Source organism: Cajanus cajan, chromosome 4, assembly GCF_000230855.2.
Source record: "Cajanus cajan strain Asha chromosome 4, NIPB_CcT2T_4, whole genome shotgun sequence".
Taxonomy (NCBI): Eukaryota; Viridiplantae; Streptophyta; class Magnoliopsida; order Fabales; family Fabaceae; genus Cajanus; species Cajanus cajan.
Genome location: NC_138520.1, coordinates 68,235,501 through 68,251,608, shown reverse-complemented (window position 1 = coordinate 68,251,608; position 16,108 = coordinate 68,235,501). Strand labels below are relative to the sequence as shown.

Below are 16,108 nucleotides of genomic sequence, written 5' to 3'. Positions count from 1 at the left end.
ACACACACACACACACACACACACACACACACACACACACACACACACACACACACACACACACACACACACACACACACACACACACACACACACACACACACACACACACACACACACACACACACACACACACACACACACACACACACACACACACACACACACACACACACACACACACACACACACACACACACACACACACACACACACACACACACACACACACACACACACACACACACACACACACACACACACACACACACACACAAAAATTTAAGAGTCTGATTTAAAAATAAAATAATAATAATAATAATAAAATTGTAAATAAATATTAGATGATTCTATTTTATTAATTAGATCATAATAATTATATAATTAGGAATAAATATTATATAATTTTATTTTACTAAAAATGTTGTAATAAAAATTTGATATATTGTGAAAATATTGCACTTATTCTCTATTATATATATATATTATAATAACTAAAAATTTAAATTACTATTTTAAGAAGAGTATACTAATAAAATTGAGAATATTGTATAAAAAAAATTAAGACATTACAGAAATCACAGAGAAAAATAAATAAAGTTACTATTATGGCTGCTCTGCATTGACATTGCTTCTACAAGATCCGTTTGGTAAGGAAAGTTGGTAAGTAAGCTCCTTGATTAGATAAAAAATATCATTTGGTGAAATGCATTTAATTTTCACATTAAAATAATCAAATGATTACTTGCCATCATAAGGAAAGACAATGAAGATAGATAAAACAAACTTGTGAACTGGACTCAAAGTGTTGTAATATTTATCTTCTCCAAGTTACTATACAAGAAGATTCAAAGCTTAAGAAAGAAGAGAGAACATATATATAGATACACTTGTACAAAAATATATACTCTCTATAAATCTATTTTTTCTTGTAAAATTTCACTATTATGTATTAGTTGTATAACGTTTAAGTGAGACAAATACAATATTTGTGTAACCTTCATAACCATTATTATAAGGTTGAGTATGAAGAGACTTGTCTGAAAAATAATATTTGTTTTGAGACTGAAAAGGCTTGTTTGAAAAAGAATATTTGTTTTGAGTGTGAAGAAGCTTAACTGTAAAAGAATAATTGGTTGTTAAGTATGAAGAGACTTATCGTTAAAAGAATACTTGGATAGTTGTTTGAAAAGACAAGTCAAAGAGTATTTAAGATTGAGTCAAAAGTGGTTTGTTAAAAGAATACTTGTATATTCATTTAAAGATAGTGAAACTCAATTTGGTTGGATTAAGAACTGGACGTAGTCTTGAAAATTGAGATAAATCAGTATAAAAATGCATAGTGTTTCATATGACTATTCCTCGTACTTTATCTAATTAGCATTATTACTTACTTCACTAAAAAAACGTGTAAATTTTTTATACACATTATTTAACCATATTCTAGTGTTTATCTTTCTTCACAATAAGAATAAAACTTGGGCCCTAATGAGTCTTTTGATGGCTCCTAGAGCCCTCTACGTATTTGGGCCACAATAGTGCCCAAACCCCATGCATTTTCTTTATCCTTAACTGTAGCAAGACAAAATCTATTTATTTCAGTAAATAATTTTCTAAATAATTTATTTTTGAAATTTTTACTTTTTTTTAGTTTAAGATGGCCAAAAGCGTAGGTGTGATACGCGTATCAAATACAATATATATGATACAGTGATATAATTTGTATCCGATACAACCAAACAATTATTTTAAACTATATAAAATATGATATGCGCAAGATACATATCAAGATATGTTCTATGTTTGACCCTATATATAAAAAACAAACATTTAATTATATAAGAATAAGACTAATAAAAGTAGTTAAATTGATTGTTCTAATAAATAATTAATAACTTCATAATTTAAAATTCTATAACAAAAAATATTTGTTATATTAAATAATGTAAGTAATATTTATATTTAATTACATAGCTCATAAATTAAGGACTAGTTTTTTCATTCAATAAACATAACTTATAGTATTAGTTGTTGAATAAATGTATTCTTTTATAGAAAATAATTTGTAAACTCATAATAAATTAAGAGTATAAAAGAAAATGACCAATTAATACACTTAGAAGTAGACAAATATATCTTATAATTAGCACGAGAATAAAGACTTTCATATATTTCTTATATGTGGGAATAAAGATAATATTAATTAATATTCATAAAATAGTAAATATATAATTGTAATTTTATAAATTCTCAATTTTTTAATTGTAGAAATCAAACCTGGTATTAAGGAGTTACAACAACTTGCACACAATACTCAACCAATTAAGCTAAATTCCCTTGATTGTAAATCCTTATTAAGAACATACTCCTCGTAATTTGTTAAAAATTTAAAAAACTTAAAATTATTATCATCATAAATTACTTTTTATTATTATGATCAGGAATAAGATTTTTAATCTCATTCTTTTTTCTTTTTTTCTTCTGAAATCATCTATAAAAAAAAATCATTTTCATTTTTGGTTCATCAAGAGATAATGTTTATATGTTTCTATATATATATATGTTTATATGTCTCTTGTAGTTAGTTATATTGAATTTTTATAACTTTTAAAGGTTTAGATATTTCATCCATACTTATTAATGAAGTGTGTACCTAAATCACCGGAGTATTGATTTCATAACAGTTTTTTATAATTTTTTAAAGGTTTGGATATTTCAATGGTACATATTGGTAAAATATTCAAGAGTATTGGTATTATCATGTATGAATATATAAAATAAATTGAAATATTGATACTTCATAGATACTATCCCTATCCCTACCCTTTTCACTTTTTTACTTATTTTTTTTTATAAGATTTTATTCTAATTATCAATTGTTTTAATTATATTTTCTCTAAAATACTCTTATTTATTTAACATTTCTTTTAGTAAAAAAATAATAAGTATTTGAAATTAATTGGATAAAACTCTGTCTATTTAGTTAATTTAAGAGATGTTAAGAAAAAATTTAGAAAAATAATTTAAATTACTCACAAATTTAATATTCTTAACTAAATTAACTAATTTTCTTAAAGGGTGTAATTTAGTTAAAAAAATATTATAATTAGAGATGAAAGTAGTAGACTTTAATACTCTATTTACTCTCTATGATAAGCAAAAAAAAAAAAAAAACTTATTTTACACGTTAAAATAAATTAGTTATCTATACCAAAATGTTACTAATTTAACAATATTTTTTCTAAATTATCTTTATTATAAATGTCAAAAGTAATGTAATTGAAAATTCATGCATTAAAAAAAATATTTTAAATAGGGTATCATTAAATAAAATAAATGTAATTAATTTTATTTATATTTAAAATATATATGTGTATTATTTTGTTGTTTGTAATAAAGTTCAAGAGGGGTATATTCTTTCGTGTATATCTACACGATCTTTTGAATCCCACTTATTTAAGGAACTCTACTAGTAATTTTATAATTTTCAGTATATTTTAACCGATAATGAATATATTACTTTCATCAAATAAATATAAAAATAATGCACTTTTCATATCTAGTGAATGATGAGCAGTCTAGAAACTCAGATCGTCCAACAAAGATCTTTTTTTCTTTTCCTTTTCCTTTTTCTTACAACTTCATAACATCTCTAATGGGAATTGAGTTACCATAACTGTTCCGGCCACGGGGTGCACTAGGGTTTTTTCCTAGGTCAAGCCTAACAGCCAGAGCATTCAAAAGTGTAATCTGTCTCTTCAACTCTAGGGTTTTGGGTTTTATGATATCGTTCATGGGCCTCTTGGGCCCCGAGAATGAAGGGATTTCTCTAACCGTTTCTTATCATGATGGCGCGGGGTTAAAGGGAAACGAATCTGGTCGGATTCCGACCGACTGGGTCCATACCGAGGACCCAGTCGGGTTAATGCCGAGTAGAAGGCCAAGTCGGATTTTGACCTGGACGGTACACTTGCCTTCCAACCTTGAGCCTATAAGGCGAAAAGGCTTGTAGCCTGGTAACCTAGTCAGGTATTAGCCGAGCAGAAGGTCAAGTCGGATTTTTACCTGGACGGTACACTTGCCCTCCAGCCTTGAGCATGTAAGGCGAGAAGGCTTATGGTAGAAAGAGAGTCAGCTAAGCCATTATCGACCTAAAAATGTTCCGGCCACGGGGTGCACTAGGGTTTTTTCCTAGGTCAAGCCTCACAGCCAGAGCATTCAAAAGTGTAATCTGTCTCTTCAACTCTAGGGTTTTGGGTTTTATGATATCGTTCATGGGCCTCTTGGGCCCCGAGAATGAAGGGATTTCTCTAACCGTTTCTTATCATGATGGCGCGGGGTTAAAGGGAAACGAATCTGGTCGAATTCCGACCGAATGGGTCCATACCGAGGACCCAGTCGGGTTAATGCCGAGTAGAAGGCCAAGTCGGATTTTGACCTGGACGGTACACTTGCCTTCCAGCCTTGAGCCTATAAGGCGAAAAGGCTTGTAGCCTGGTAACCTAGTCAGGTATTAGCCGAGCAGAAGGTCAAGTCGGATTTTTACCTGGACGGTACACTTGCCCTCCAGCCTTGAGCGTGTAAGGCGAGAAGGCTTATGGTAGAAAGAGAGTCAGCTAAGCCATTACCGACCTATCCCTCGTCAACTATTTGATATGACTTCTAGTTGTTGCTATTTTGCTGCGAGTTGAATGATTGTGTGCTGAAAAACAGATTATGACGATGGTGCAAACGTCAAGTGAAAATTTCTCTAAGCTAAAAATTGGAGTTGCAAAAGAATCGGCCAAATTCCGATTACTATAAAAAGTGAATATTTTCTCTATGTTGAAAATGGTTTATGAGTCGGCCAAATTCCGATTACTGAAAAAGTTTACATTTTCTAAGTTAAAATTGATTTCGCGAGACCAACGGCCAAACACGACTACAGAATAGGTAAAATCGATTTTTGCACGAGGCGGTCGCCTACCCGAAGGTTTCATACGCGGTTCTTAAAAAATTAGTGAAAAAACTCTTTTAGTCACGAACTCGTGATATTGTAAGTAAGGAGTCAGGCAAACGCCGACTCACTCCCCATGTATCCACACAATTCCGAATTAGCATGACAACGAAAGATTCACTCCGTTGGCAATTATTTATAATATAAAAGTTGTCGGCCAGATACCAAAGAGATAACCACGGTTCGCCAAAACAAATAAATAATTTCAGTGGGACGAAATTGTAAGTTGGATGTTATTCTGGGAACAAAATGTTCGGCTAAAATCCGAATAAGGAAAAGGGGATAGATAATTCTAAATTGAAAAGCTTACTTGAGCCAAATAATCTGTCCAATTCCAGTTTAATGAGAAGGAACAAACAAATCTAAGTCGGACGCCACCCTTGAATGACGTTATTGTCAAGATTTCGATCATTACTTCAACGTGGAATATTGAGCAATAAAATAATGATCTTTAACCGTGTAATCGGCAAATTGCCGACTCAAAATATTGAAGAAATTTTCTAGAGTTTGGAAAGATTTATCCGTATGATCGGCCAATTGCCGATTATAAGTATTGAGAGGAAAAAATTCTACGTTATTAATGAAAGTCAACAAAGGGTTCTCCCCAAATGCCGGTCCGGATATTGGACAATCTTTCTAAGTTTGGATGAAATTTATTCATATGATCGCCCCAATGACGACTAGCAATAACGTGGCAAATATCATTTGTTTGGAAAAACTTAACCATAAGATCGGCAAAGTGCCGACTTGCAATAATATTGGGAGTATGTGATTCAATAGAAACTCAACCCTATGGTCGGCTAGATGCCGACACGAATGTAGATTTGAAGAGTGAACTCTGTTCTAAGCTATCGTCCAAATCCTGAATTAAATAATGATCTTAGGCTTCTAACAGAAGAGTCATCCTTAACCCGACATGTAGGTCTTGGATCACCAAAATTCTTGCGAGAAAGATGAATAACATTTTGTCAGGTCAAATTGAGCCGTATTTATATGAATGGATCGGCCTGATCTCCGATTTGTTTGTCTAAAATCGTCAAAATTCCGATTATGAATGATGGGTAACGTGTATCAAGTTAAGAATCAACTTGAATCATAAACTTTGGTCTTATTCTCGCCCGGCCGGACTTTTGCCGACAATCACGAGTTTAGTTCTTCGAGTTATTTATACTCGCCCAGCCGGACTATTGTCGACAATCACGAGTTCTTCGAGTTATTTATACTCGCCCAGCCGGACTTTTGCCGACAATCACGAGTTTCATCAATCAAGTTATTTATACTCGCCCAGCCGGACTATTGCCGACAATCACGAGTTTTATCAATCGAGTTATTTATACTCGCCCAGCAGGACTATTGCCGACAATCACGAGTTCTTCGAGTTATTTATACTCGCCCAGCCGGACTATTGCCGACAATCACGAGTTCTTCGAGTTATTTATACTCGCCCAGCCGGACTTTTGCCGACAATCACGAGTTTCATCAATCGAGTTATTTATACTCGCCCAGCCGGACTATTGCCGACAATCACGAGTTTTATCAATCGAGTTATTTATACTCGCCCAGCCAGACTATTGCCGACAATCACGAGTTCTTCGAGTTATTTATACTCGCCCAGCCGGACTTTTGCCGACAATCACAAGTTCTTCGAGTTATTTATACTCGCCCAGCCGGACTTTTGCCGACAACCACGAGTTTTCCTGCAAGTCAATCAATTTGAAAATAACGATTTTTATTATTTGATGTTACCTCGTTAAAAACCTTTGTAGCATAAAACCCTCGCAGTAGACTCCCATGCTTCCTCCACGAATTAACATCTGAGCACGAAAGTCCATTAGATGTTGACTAGGATCCTGTTTTCCGTCAAACGGTTCCACCTGCTGATACGAAGCTGTTATTTGACAAACCAGACCTCATATTGACGATCCGAACGGTCAGAATAAAGAACCTCACTTCCTGAACCTATAGTTCAAAAATCATCCCGATCCAACGGTGAACGACTTCACACCGATTAAAACACAGTATCAGCTCTATTTTGTGCTGGAACACTTTCACCTACTGATATGAAGCTGTTTTCTCCCAAACCAGGCCTCCGGTTAATAATCCGAACGGTCAGAATGAAGAACCTCACTTCCTGAACCTATAGTTCAAAAATCAGCCCGATCCAACGGTGAACGACTTCACACCGATTAAAACACAGTACCAGCTCTGTTTTGTGCTGGAACACTTTCACCTACTGATATGAAGCTGTTTTCTCCCAAACCAGGCCTCCGGTTAATAATCCGAACGGTCAGAATGAAGAACCACATTTCTGGAACCTATAGTCCAAAAATCAGCTCGATCCAACGGTGCAAGACCTTACATCGACGAAAACACAGAGCCCACTCTGTTTTTGTGCGGGAAACTTCCTCTCCTTCTCTCTCTCTGGGTCGCGCTCCTCTTTCATGCCATTGATCATGGCCATCATCTCCTCCATGGTTGGTGGTTGCGAGTTGTTGTTGTTGCCGCCTCTCGCCATGGTAAAGTGTAGGTTTTTTTTTGTTTCTTGGGGCGTAGGAAGAGTTTCACCGTAACCCCCACGGTGGGCGCCAAAATGTTCCGGCCACGGGGTGCACTAGGGTTTTTTCCTAGGTCAAGCCTCACAGCCAGAGCATTCAAAAGTGTAATCTGTCTCTTCAACTCTAGGGTTTTGGGTTTTATGATATCGTTCATGAGCCTCTTGGACCCCGAGAATGAAGGGATTTCTCTAACCGTTTCTTATCATGATGGCGCGAGGTTAAAGGGAAACGAATCTGGTCGGATTCCGACCGACTGGGTCCATACCGAGGACCCAGTCGGGTTAATGCCGAGTAGAAGGCCAAGTCGGATTTTGACCTGGACGGTACACTTGCCTTCCAGCCTTGAGCCTATAAGGCGAAAAGGCTTGTAGCCTGGTAACCTAGTCAGGTATTAGCCGAACAGAAGGTCAAGTCGGATTTTTACCTGGACGGTACAATAACAAATAAGCAATTGTAGCAAAATGAATTGAATCACTGGAGCTTACTATGAAGCAGTTGCTATAAAGAACTGCTCCGATGAATAACTAATACTATCATATTACACGATTCTCTTTTTAATTCTTTCTATCTCTTCTTTTTTGAATAAAATACTACACAAATCTAACGTATTTCACACCTGCCATTGAGACTCCATTACACCAAACCACTAAATGAAAGTGCATGTATACACCCTCACTTTCAAGGTACATATTAGATGAAGCTGTTTTCTAAAAGTAAAACATTAGAAACAGTGCATTGGTGTGAAAAAAGTAGACTCCAACACACTTCACAAGTCACCACAACCACATCTTTGACGAGAAACTAGCCTCAAGGTAGCCAAAAATAATAACACAAAGTTTTCATTTTTGTGATCACAAGAATAGTGTGTGTATATAAATTTGATAAAATCTAAAATATACTTTACCTCCTATACTTCATTTACAGATTCTTTAGTTTCCCGTTGGAGCCAGGGCATTCACTATAACACGTTCAATACAAAAAATATTCCAATGTGTTAAAACTATTACACTTTCTATTTTCTGTGTCCCTTGCATGGACATGCATCAAAACTTAAGCCCCAGCACAACCACATTTGTCACATCCCTTACTGTGATGTTTCACCTTGCTCTTCCCCATTTTCCACTTTTGAGGTTAATATAATATCCCTTCCATCCCTATCTTTTGAGGTTAACATACCTAATCATCCCAGTTATTTTCCCAGCCATCTTTGTTTGAAGATCTAGAAGTAAGGCCGACCACTGATATGCTTCCCGTATGAGCCACCGGCGACTTCACCGCCACACTGTTTTCCCAATCATCATCCCAATCCTGATCCCAACCCTCAGCGGATTCCACATTGGTGGCTGAAACAGACTCGGGCAGTGCCATTTCAAGCTCTTGATATGGAACCTCGTCATGGCGTTTCTTCCTGCATGTGCAGCAAGCCCATGTTCCTCCAAAGAACAGTACCATCAATATGAGGAAATAGGCACCATTTACTGGTGTTAGAATTTTGTCATAAGAAGGAAGACGCAGAAACAAATTCCCTTCAGGTACAGGAGTAACCATGTGAAGCACACAATCCCCTTTTCCAGCATTTAAAGTCAACTGGGTACTTGCATGGCTAATTCGTGGGATATAGACCTGAAAAAGTGCAAAAGCAGTAAGGTAACTGTAGATACCAAGAGTGCAGCAAAGATCATTCGGCCATCTATTTATTACTCACGATACTTATATTGAAACTAAAAATCTAAATAACACAAGGTTGAGCAGATGATTTTGAAATAGCATGTACCAAAACACAAGGAGATAAGTGCTTCATAATTATTACATGAAATATCACCCTGTCCAGTCAACCTCTTATTTGATGAATGAATTATAGCAGTGGAAAGGCAAACAACACTCAGCCAACATCCCTTTGATTTAAGTAGAGATAATGTAGAAAAATTTGAATGAGATTTAATGAACATTCAAATTCTCCTGTCAATAATAAGAGAGGTTTTAAAATTATGAAAAGTTTGATGGTAAAAAAGAAACAAAAATCTCTTTTTCTTACTTGCCCTCTATGTTACAATTATTTTGATTCTCTTCCTTACCCTGACAAATGTTGGAATGGTCATTAGTGTCCTTTCCATTCTACTTCATAACCATTACATTTCCATCAGTTCCATACATCCAAATGAACTATAAGATTCTAAAGTTTCATGGCTCAGTGAGTCCTGAAAATGATTAAATTAATTTAATAGTTGTCTGTTATTTATCCAAAACTCTTTGCGACTGTTCACCAATATTTAACAGATGACGTTTAATTTGACCAAAATAATGCTGAGTTACGTTCTGTTTGCCTCACAAAATAAACAATGAGTTGATAAAGTGGCTTAGGCTTTTACTTCAGTTTGAAGCAGGAGTAGTACCTTGATACAAAAATAAAATCATCAATTGAGAAAGAAAAAAAAAGTCAGCTTACGATAAAATGACTGATACCTTTGCTGTTGCACTTTTGTTGACTTTTACATCTTGAAGGTTATTTTCAAAATCAGTACGAAGCTTCACATTGATGATGCCATCTCCTCCATTGTGAAGAAGAACAATCAAGCACCCAGGATCTGGTTGTTTTTACAAATTATATAAATACAGATAAGTTCATATGTTGACTTTGGTGAAAATAATACTACATTAGTAAAAATAATTGACCTACAGTTACAGTACAAGTAACATGCTCCAGTACACCTTAACAATCGGTGGTTAATATTCCTCCAATTGTTCCATTTACTTGAAATATAAATACAAAGGTACCACTGTAACAGTACCCCCATAAAAACAAAGCGTACAGGAAGAATCTCCTATCAATAAATGACAACCAAAATTCTAAAATAGAGAGGTGCACGTAGCATTATTGCTCGCTTTGTTTCTTCACATGATGATCAAGGACCAAAAGCCACAAATCCACATACTTAACAGTCAAAGTTCTGAAAGAAAGCTGGATAAGACTGGCTGGTTCCACACGTTGAACTAAAACTGACCATTACCAATATAGAAGTTTAGTGCCTGTTTGGATTTCAGTTGGGACTGAGAGAGCTTAAAAATACTTTTACTCCCAAAGCAACAAATTTTTACTTCATTTTGTGCATTGGAATTCACAAAAGTAATTTTTCAACTTTTCTCAAAGCACAGCCTTAGTCTGTCTTGTAAGAAATTGTTTCTTAAACAAAAGTGAATAGGATTATAATAATCCACTAATCCTGATCCAGTATCTTAAGCAGAGGATTGGTCCCAGTTAATGAATTAGCTGAACCACTTGAGAGGAATTAGTGGTTAAAAATTAAACAAAGGGTTGAATATGTTTAGTCCTTATAAATATGGTGAATTTCGATTTTAGTCCTTTAAAAAACTGTTGGTTTCTGTCCACATAATTTATTTTTTGAAAATGGCCTCATTACTATTTAATAATGATGTGACATGCATCTAGACATGTCACACTAACAACCAATTTGATATGGCATGTCTAGATGCATGCCATATCATCACAATTAATAGATTATTTAACCACTACAATTAAAAGTAATACATTTATTGAGATGTTAAACTGATTTAGTAAAATTGTATCAAAAAGTGACACATTTATTGTTATTCTTAATCTATGAATAGAAACCTTAAAATCCAATCATTGTAAGACCGAGGAAGTAATAGAGACCTTTTCAAAACTTATAAATTTTATGAGGACCAAAACCAACCAAAAAATTGGTACTAAAACCAGAATTCTCCATATTTAGAGGAACTAAAAGCATATTTATGCCTTAAACAAATTATTTCTAGATTAGCAACAATGAACCACCTTTTTTTTTTAATAAAATATATTTATCAACAATGGGAAGTAGAAGAATATAAAAGGGATGACAGATAATAAATACTCAAAAAAAAAAAATTAAAAAGAGGAAAAAAAAAAGAACCAAAAGTTGGCTACAAAGAAAAGCTATCCCCAATCCCTTTCCCTTGGCATTTTGGTAAAAAGGCACCTCCTTATGAAAATCAGGTGCTTTATACCGTGTGGAAACCAAACACCTAATCTTGTCCAAAAGCAACTGCTTACCTAAAAACTGAGAGAATTGGGGTCTGCTTGATTCCTTTATCACTTTTTAGTTTTGAAAACTCTTTTTTTAAAACAATTCCACACTGCTCAACAATCAACTTCTCATGCAAAATCTATTAAATTTTGAAAATTGTCTGCAAAACAAGTGTTTTGAAAACCAAGAAACAGAAACTGGGAGAAGTTTTCTCATCTTATATTTTTTTAAGTGCTCATCTCAAGTGTTCAAGGGACAAACTTTTAACAAACAGCAACGTGCTTAGGGGACAAACAAACTTTAGAAAACAATAAACAAATAAGGTCTTGAACTCCACCAAAATGCACCAACGGTTCAGCATAGTGTTGTTAATGACAGATGGTTTGTGGTGGCAAGCCTAAAAGAAAACCATAAAGGATGTGGTGGATGGCATTAAGAAGACACTTGGTACGTAAAATGTTTTTACTTTCCTAGAAATCTCAAATCGGGAATTTTGGTTTGAAAACTCTTTTTTAAAAACAATTCCACACTGCTCATCAATCAATTTCTCATGCAAAATCTACTATGAAAATTGTCTGCAAAACAAGTGTTTTGAAAACCAAGAAACAGAAACTGGGAGAAGTTTTCTCATCTTATATTTTTTTAAGTGCTCATCTCAAGTGTTCAAGGGACAAACTTTTAACAAACAGCAACGTGCTTAGGGGACAAACAAACTATAGAAAACAATAAAAAAATAAGGTCTTGAACTCCACCAAAATGCACCAATGGTTCAGCATAGTGTTGTTAATGACAGATGGTTTGTGGTGCCAAGCCTAAAAAAATACCATAAAGGATGTGGTGGATGGCATTAAGAAGACACTTGGTATGCAAAATGTTTTTACTTTCCTAGAAATCTTAAATCGGGAATCTTGGTTTCTCATATTTGATAGCTATTTAAAAAAAAATAGATTTCCAAAAATATAGTTTCCCAAAAACTATTTTTATCCCACTTTCCCACGAAAACATTCTCATAGGGAAGGTGAGAATCCAACTCTCCGAATTAGAGGAAAAGTTTAATGCATATAAAAAGACTGCAGTATCTTTTCTAAAAACAAAATCTTTATTTCTCTTTCTCTCTCACCTATTTTTCTTTCTCTCTCTTCCTCTCTCCCTTTGCCTCTCCCTCTTTCTTTCACACTCTCACTCCCCCTCTCTTCTTCTCTCCCTCTCTCTCTCTCTCCCTCCTATATCTCTATTTCTTTCTCTGTCTCTTTCTTATATATCATTATTTCTTGACCTTGTCAATTTTAATAATAATATTATTAAAGTCTTTTTTTTCTATAGTTTAGTAGTATTTGTTAACACTTTTTATTTAATTTTTTATTTGAATGAAATGAAATAATACATTTTTAATCCTTCTTAATTATTATGTAGCATTTTTCTTTGTCATTTCTTTTGTTGGATTCTATATTTAAATAATTTTAACTATAAGTTTTCAACTTTTTAAAATGGTTTAATGTCATATTTGTAAGAAGGTTTGCGTAAATAAATTTATCTAATGAGTTTATTTTATTTAATAAAATATATTTTTGTAAAATGTATTTATATGTCCAAAAATATACTATTGTAACCAAACATAAAAATCTTTAATTTTCAAGAATTCTATAAGAATATTCTCTAGAATCTTTGAGTAATCAAACATATTTTAGTTATCCCCAGGAATCACGATTCCCAGAATTTGTGATTCCTAGGAATCATGATTTATGAAAAAATTTCTCCCCTACCAAATCCTCTAGCTATAATAAAAATAAAAATATAACACTTAGTATCGTAACAAAAATGGAGGGAGAAATCAAAATAAATGCAGAGCACAAGAGTCCAAATAAAACAGTAATAGAAGGAAAAAATGGTGGGTTGCCAGAGAAGGTAACAGGAAAATGGAGGAGAAAAAGGGGAGAGAGAGAGAGAGAGAGAGAGAGGCAGAATGTAGGTCACTGGAAAATGCATGTCACTGTAGGTAAAATCTTTGCCAGCAGAGATGGATGTGTGCTGAAAGGAAAAGAGATGGTTGTTGGTCTCCTCAAGGTTTCACTCTAGCTTCGTATGTTCAAGGTATACCCATTAAAATGGGTCAGGTTGGACCATAGTGATCCATTTTTTTTTTGTCATTTTCCATCTTAACCATTTTCTAGGTCTGCGGCACCATGAGCACGGTGGCCACCATTTCGATGCCACAAGAATCCATCATGCCATAAACAACTATGGTGTCTTGTTGAAAAACCATCATGACAATTTGACAACACTGATTCCGGGTAGCAGTGGAAGCAGAACATGTAAAAATAGATGAGGAAAAGACTAGCAGCATCACACAGAACACTTGATTAATAAGGCATTGTTCACTCACTTACTACTCTCAGTGGTTAACTGCTCTCATAATGCAACTACCAAGAAATACATATTTTTTTGTAATTTTGGTAAAATTCACTTACAGAGAGCATTATCGAACTTGTTACAACTAATAATTGATTCATTGGAGTACGAGCAATCAGGATTACCAAAGGCTCGGGAGAAGGGGGGGGGGGAGGAGAAGGTTGGAGGGACTTAAAAATATAAGTAACTAAGAACAAATGGGCCAGTTTTAACATAATGTCTTCAGCAATTATTTCAATTTTGGAAAATAGATATTAATCTCACGTCATATTGTTAAATTCTATGAAAGTTGTTCAAATGAAATTCTAATCAGCTTTATTCAAAGAAAAGTGCTAACAAGAGTGAGAGTGTTAAGATAGATTGTGAAAGAGAGAGAGTTGCTAGCCTTTCTCTTATTCCAAATACAAAGTTCCCTTAATTCTCTTACCCTTTCTTTTTTAATTTATTTAAAATTTCTATACAAAAGATCACCAAAATTTACTTAACAAAATTGGTCATTAAACATTTTAAACAAACTAACAGATTAAGATTTAAGAATAGATTCCACCATACAATGATTTATGAAATTAACTTTAAAGTTTGTCAAATGCTTCCTTAAGAATCGAAATTATTATTGCATTTCACAAAACCAGGAATAAAATGGAATTCTAAAAACTAACAACAACAAAAAAAAAAACCCTTATCCCACTAGGAAATACAATAATTTTTGAAACAGTGATAAATTTGAAATCAAGTTAACTCAATAACTTTTGTTTTAGCTGCATTCATGTTCTTTGCATTCTTTTCTGGAAAGTTATCCTATAAATAGGAGAAACAGAGTATGAACTTTGTTAGTTTATTTCCATTTTCTTCATGTTTTCCATTTCTTGTATAAAAGGTAAAAATAGCACTAAAACAACATTAAAAGAAAAGACACAAACAGACAAACCATTGATCAATGAGACTTAATGAAATAACCAAAAGCAATGCTGAATATTGAGTACCATTTTGGGAAATACAAGCAAGCATGTCCCCTTCATCTGTGCACGTGTTGAGCCCCTCACAAGTCTCAGTGGTGCTAGAAATTGAAATTTTTGGCCACTTCTCTTCTTTCTGACCCTTGTCACCCTCATCATCCGTTTTGGGTGGAGGAGGCACACTCACAGGAGGAACTGAATTATTCTTCACTTTGGGTAAAGGTTGCGGTTGTGGAACTGGGGAAGGTGAACCCTTGTTGACCTCGTTTGTTTCACCAACAGGGTTTGGATCCTAAAGGCGAAAACTTTATTCAAATATCGTAAGAAAAAATAAAAACAAATGGAAGCTATTCGAAGCAAGGAAGCACGAGAGGAAAAAAAAGAAGAAAAAAACTCACCTTTGGTTTATCATCTTTTGGATCAGGACCAACCAACTTCCGGAGTTTCAGAACAAAGGACGCGTCAGAAACATCAAACATAATCAGGGACAACAACAAAAGCGCCGGTAACGTGTTTGTTCTCATTGTGATCGAGCTACAACAGGCTCAAGCACAAACCTTTGGATTTTCTTTTATAAAATAATAAATAAAAAAAATTGGAAGAATCGTTGGAGGGAGAAAACAACAGAAACAATATAGGGAGAGAGATCAGAAGAAACCCTTTTCGGGGGAAATCAGAGGGTGGCGTGGAAGTGGGAAGATGGAAGGAAAAGGTGGAAATTTAAATAAATAAAAAGAAGTTTTGGAATGGAATCTGAAAGAGAAGAAGAAACAGAGAAAATTGTGGGTTCTTTTTTTTTTTTTAATATTTGTTTAGGATTGGAAGGAAGACTTGGTGAATTGGGAATTCCGAAATGGAAAAAAACTGAAAAAAAGGGAAGACTTGACGCAAAGTCTGAATCAACAGAGACTCTCTCTCACTTGTTGGAGGAGAGAGAATGAAACAAAACGAAGAACGAGTATAAGCATTATGGGCCGGGTTCATGTTGGGCCCAAGATATCCGTGGCTCCGATCATGGGCTTGTGCCTAAAACCAGAGAGGTTCGTGATATATACACCTCCTTTTTTCTATAACTACACTTCCTTTTTTGAAAAAAAAAGTAATTAAAATTTTAAAATATTTTTAATTTTTAATTTTTAATTTTATATC

The 16,108-nt window shown here is 34.3% G+C and overlaps 1 protein-coding gene across 1 annotated transcript; it reads right to left on the bottom strand.

Annotated features, from left to right (window-relative positions):
- Positions 1–8,364: 8,364 nt before the first annotated feature.
- On the bottom strand, positions 8,365–15,890 carry LOC109816749 (uncharacterized). The gene is made up of 4 exons (XM_020381838.3): positions 15,358–15,890; positions 14,987–15,251; positions 10,015–10,136; positions 8,365–9,174 (listed from the first exon to the last, which is right to left on the bottom strand). The coding sequence occupies exons 1-4, from the start codon at positions 15,481–15,483 to the stop codon at positions 8,728–8,730; spliced, it is 960 nt and encodes a 319-aa protein (XP_020237427.1). The 5' UTR covers positions 15,484–15,890; the 3' UTR covers positions 8,365–8,727.
- Positions 15,891–16,108: the final 218 nt, after the last annotated feature.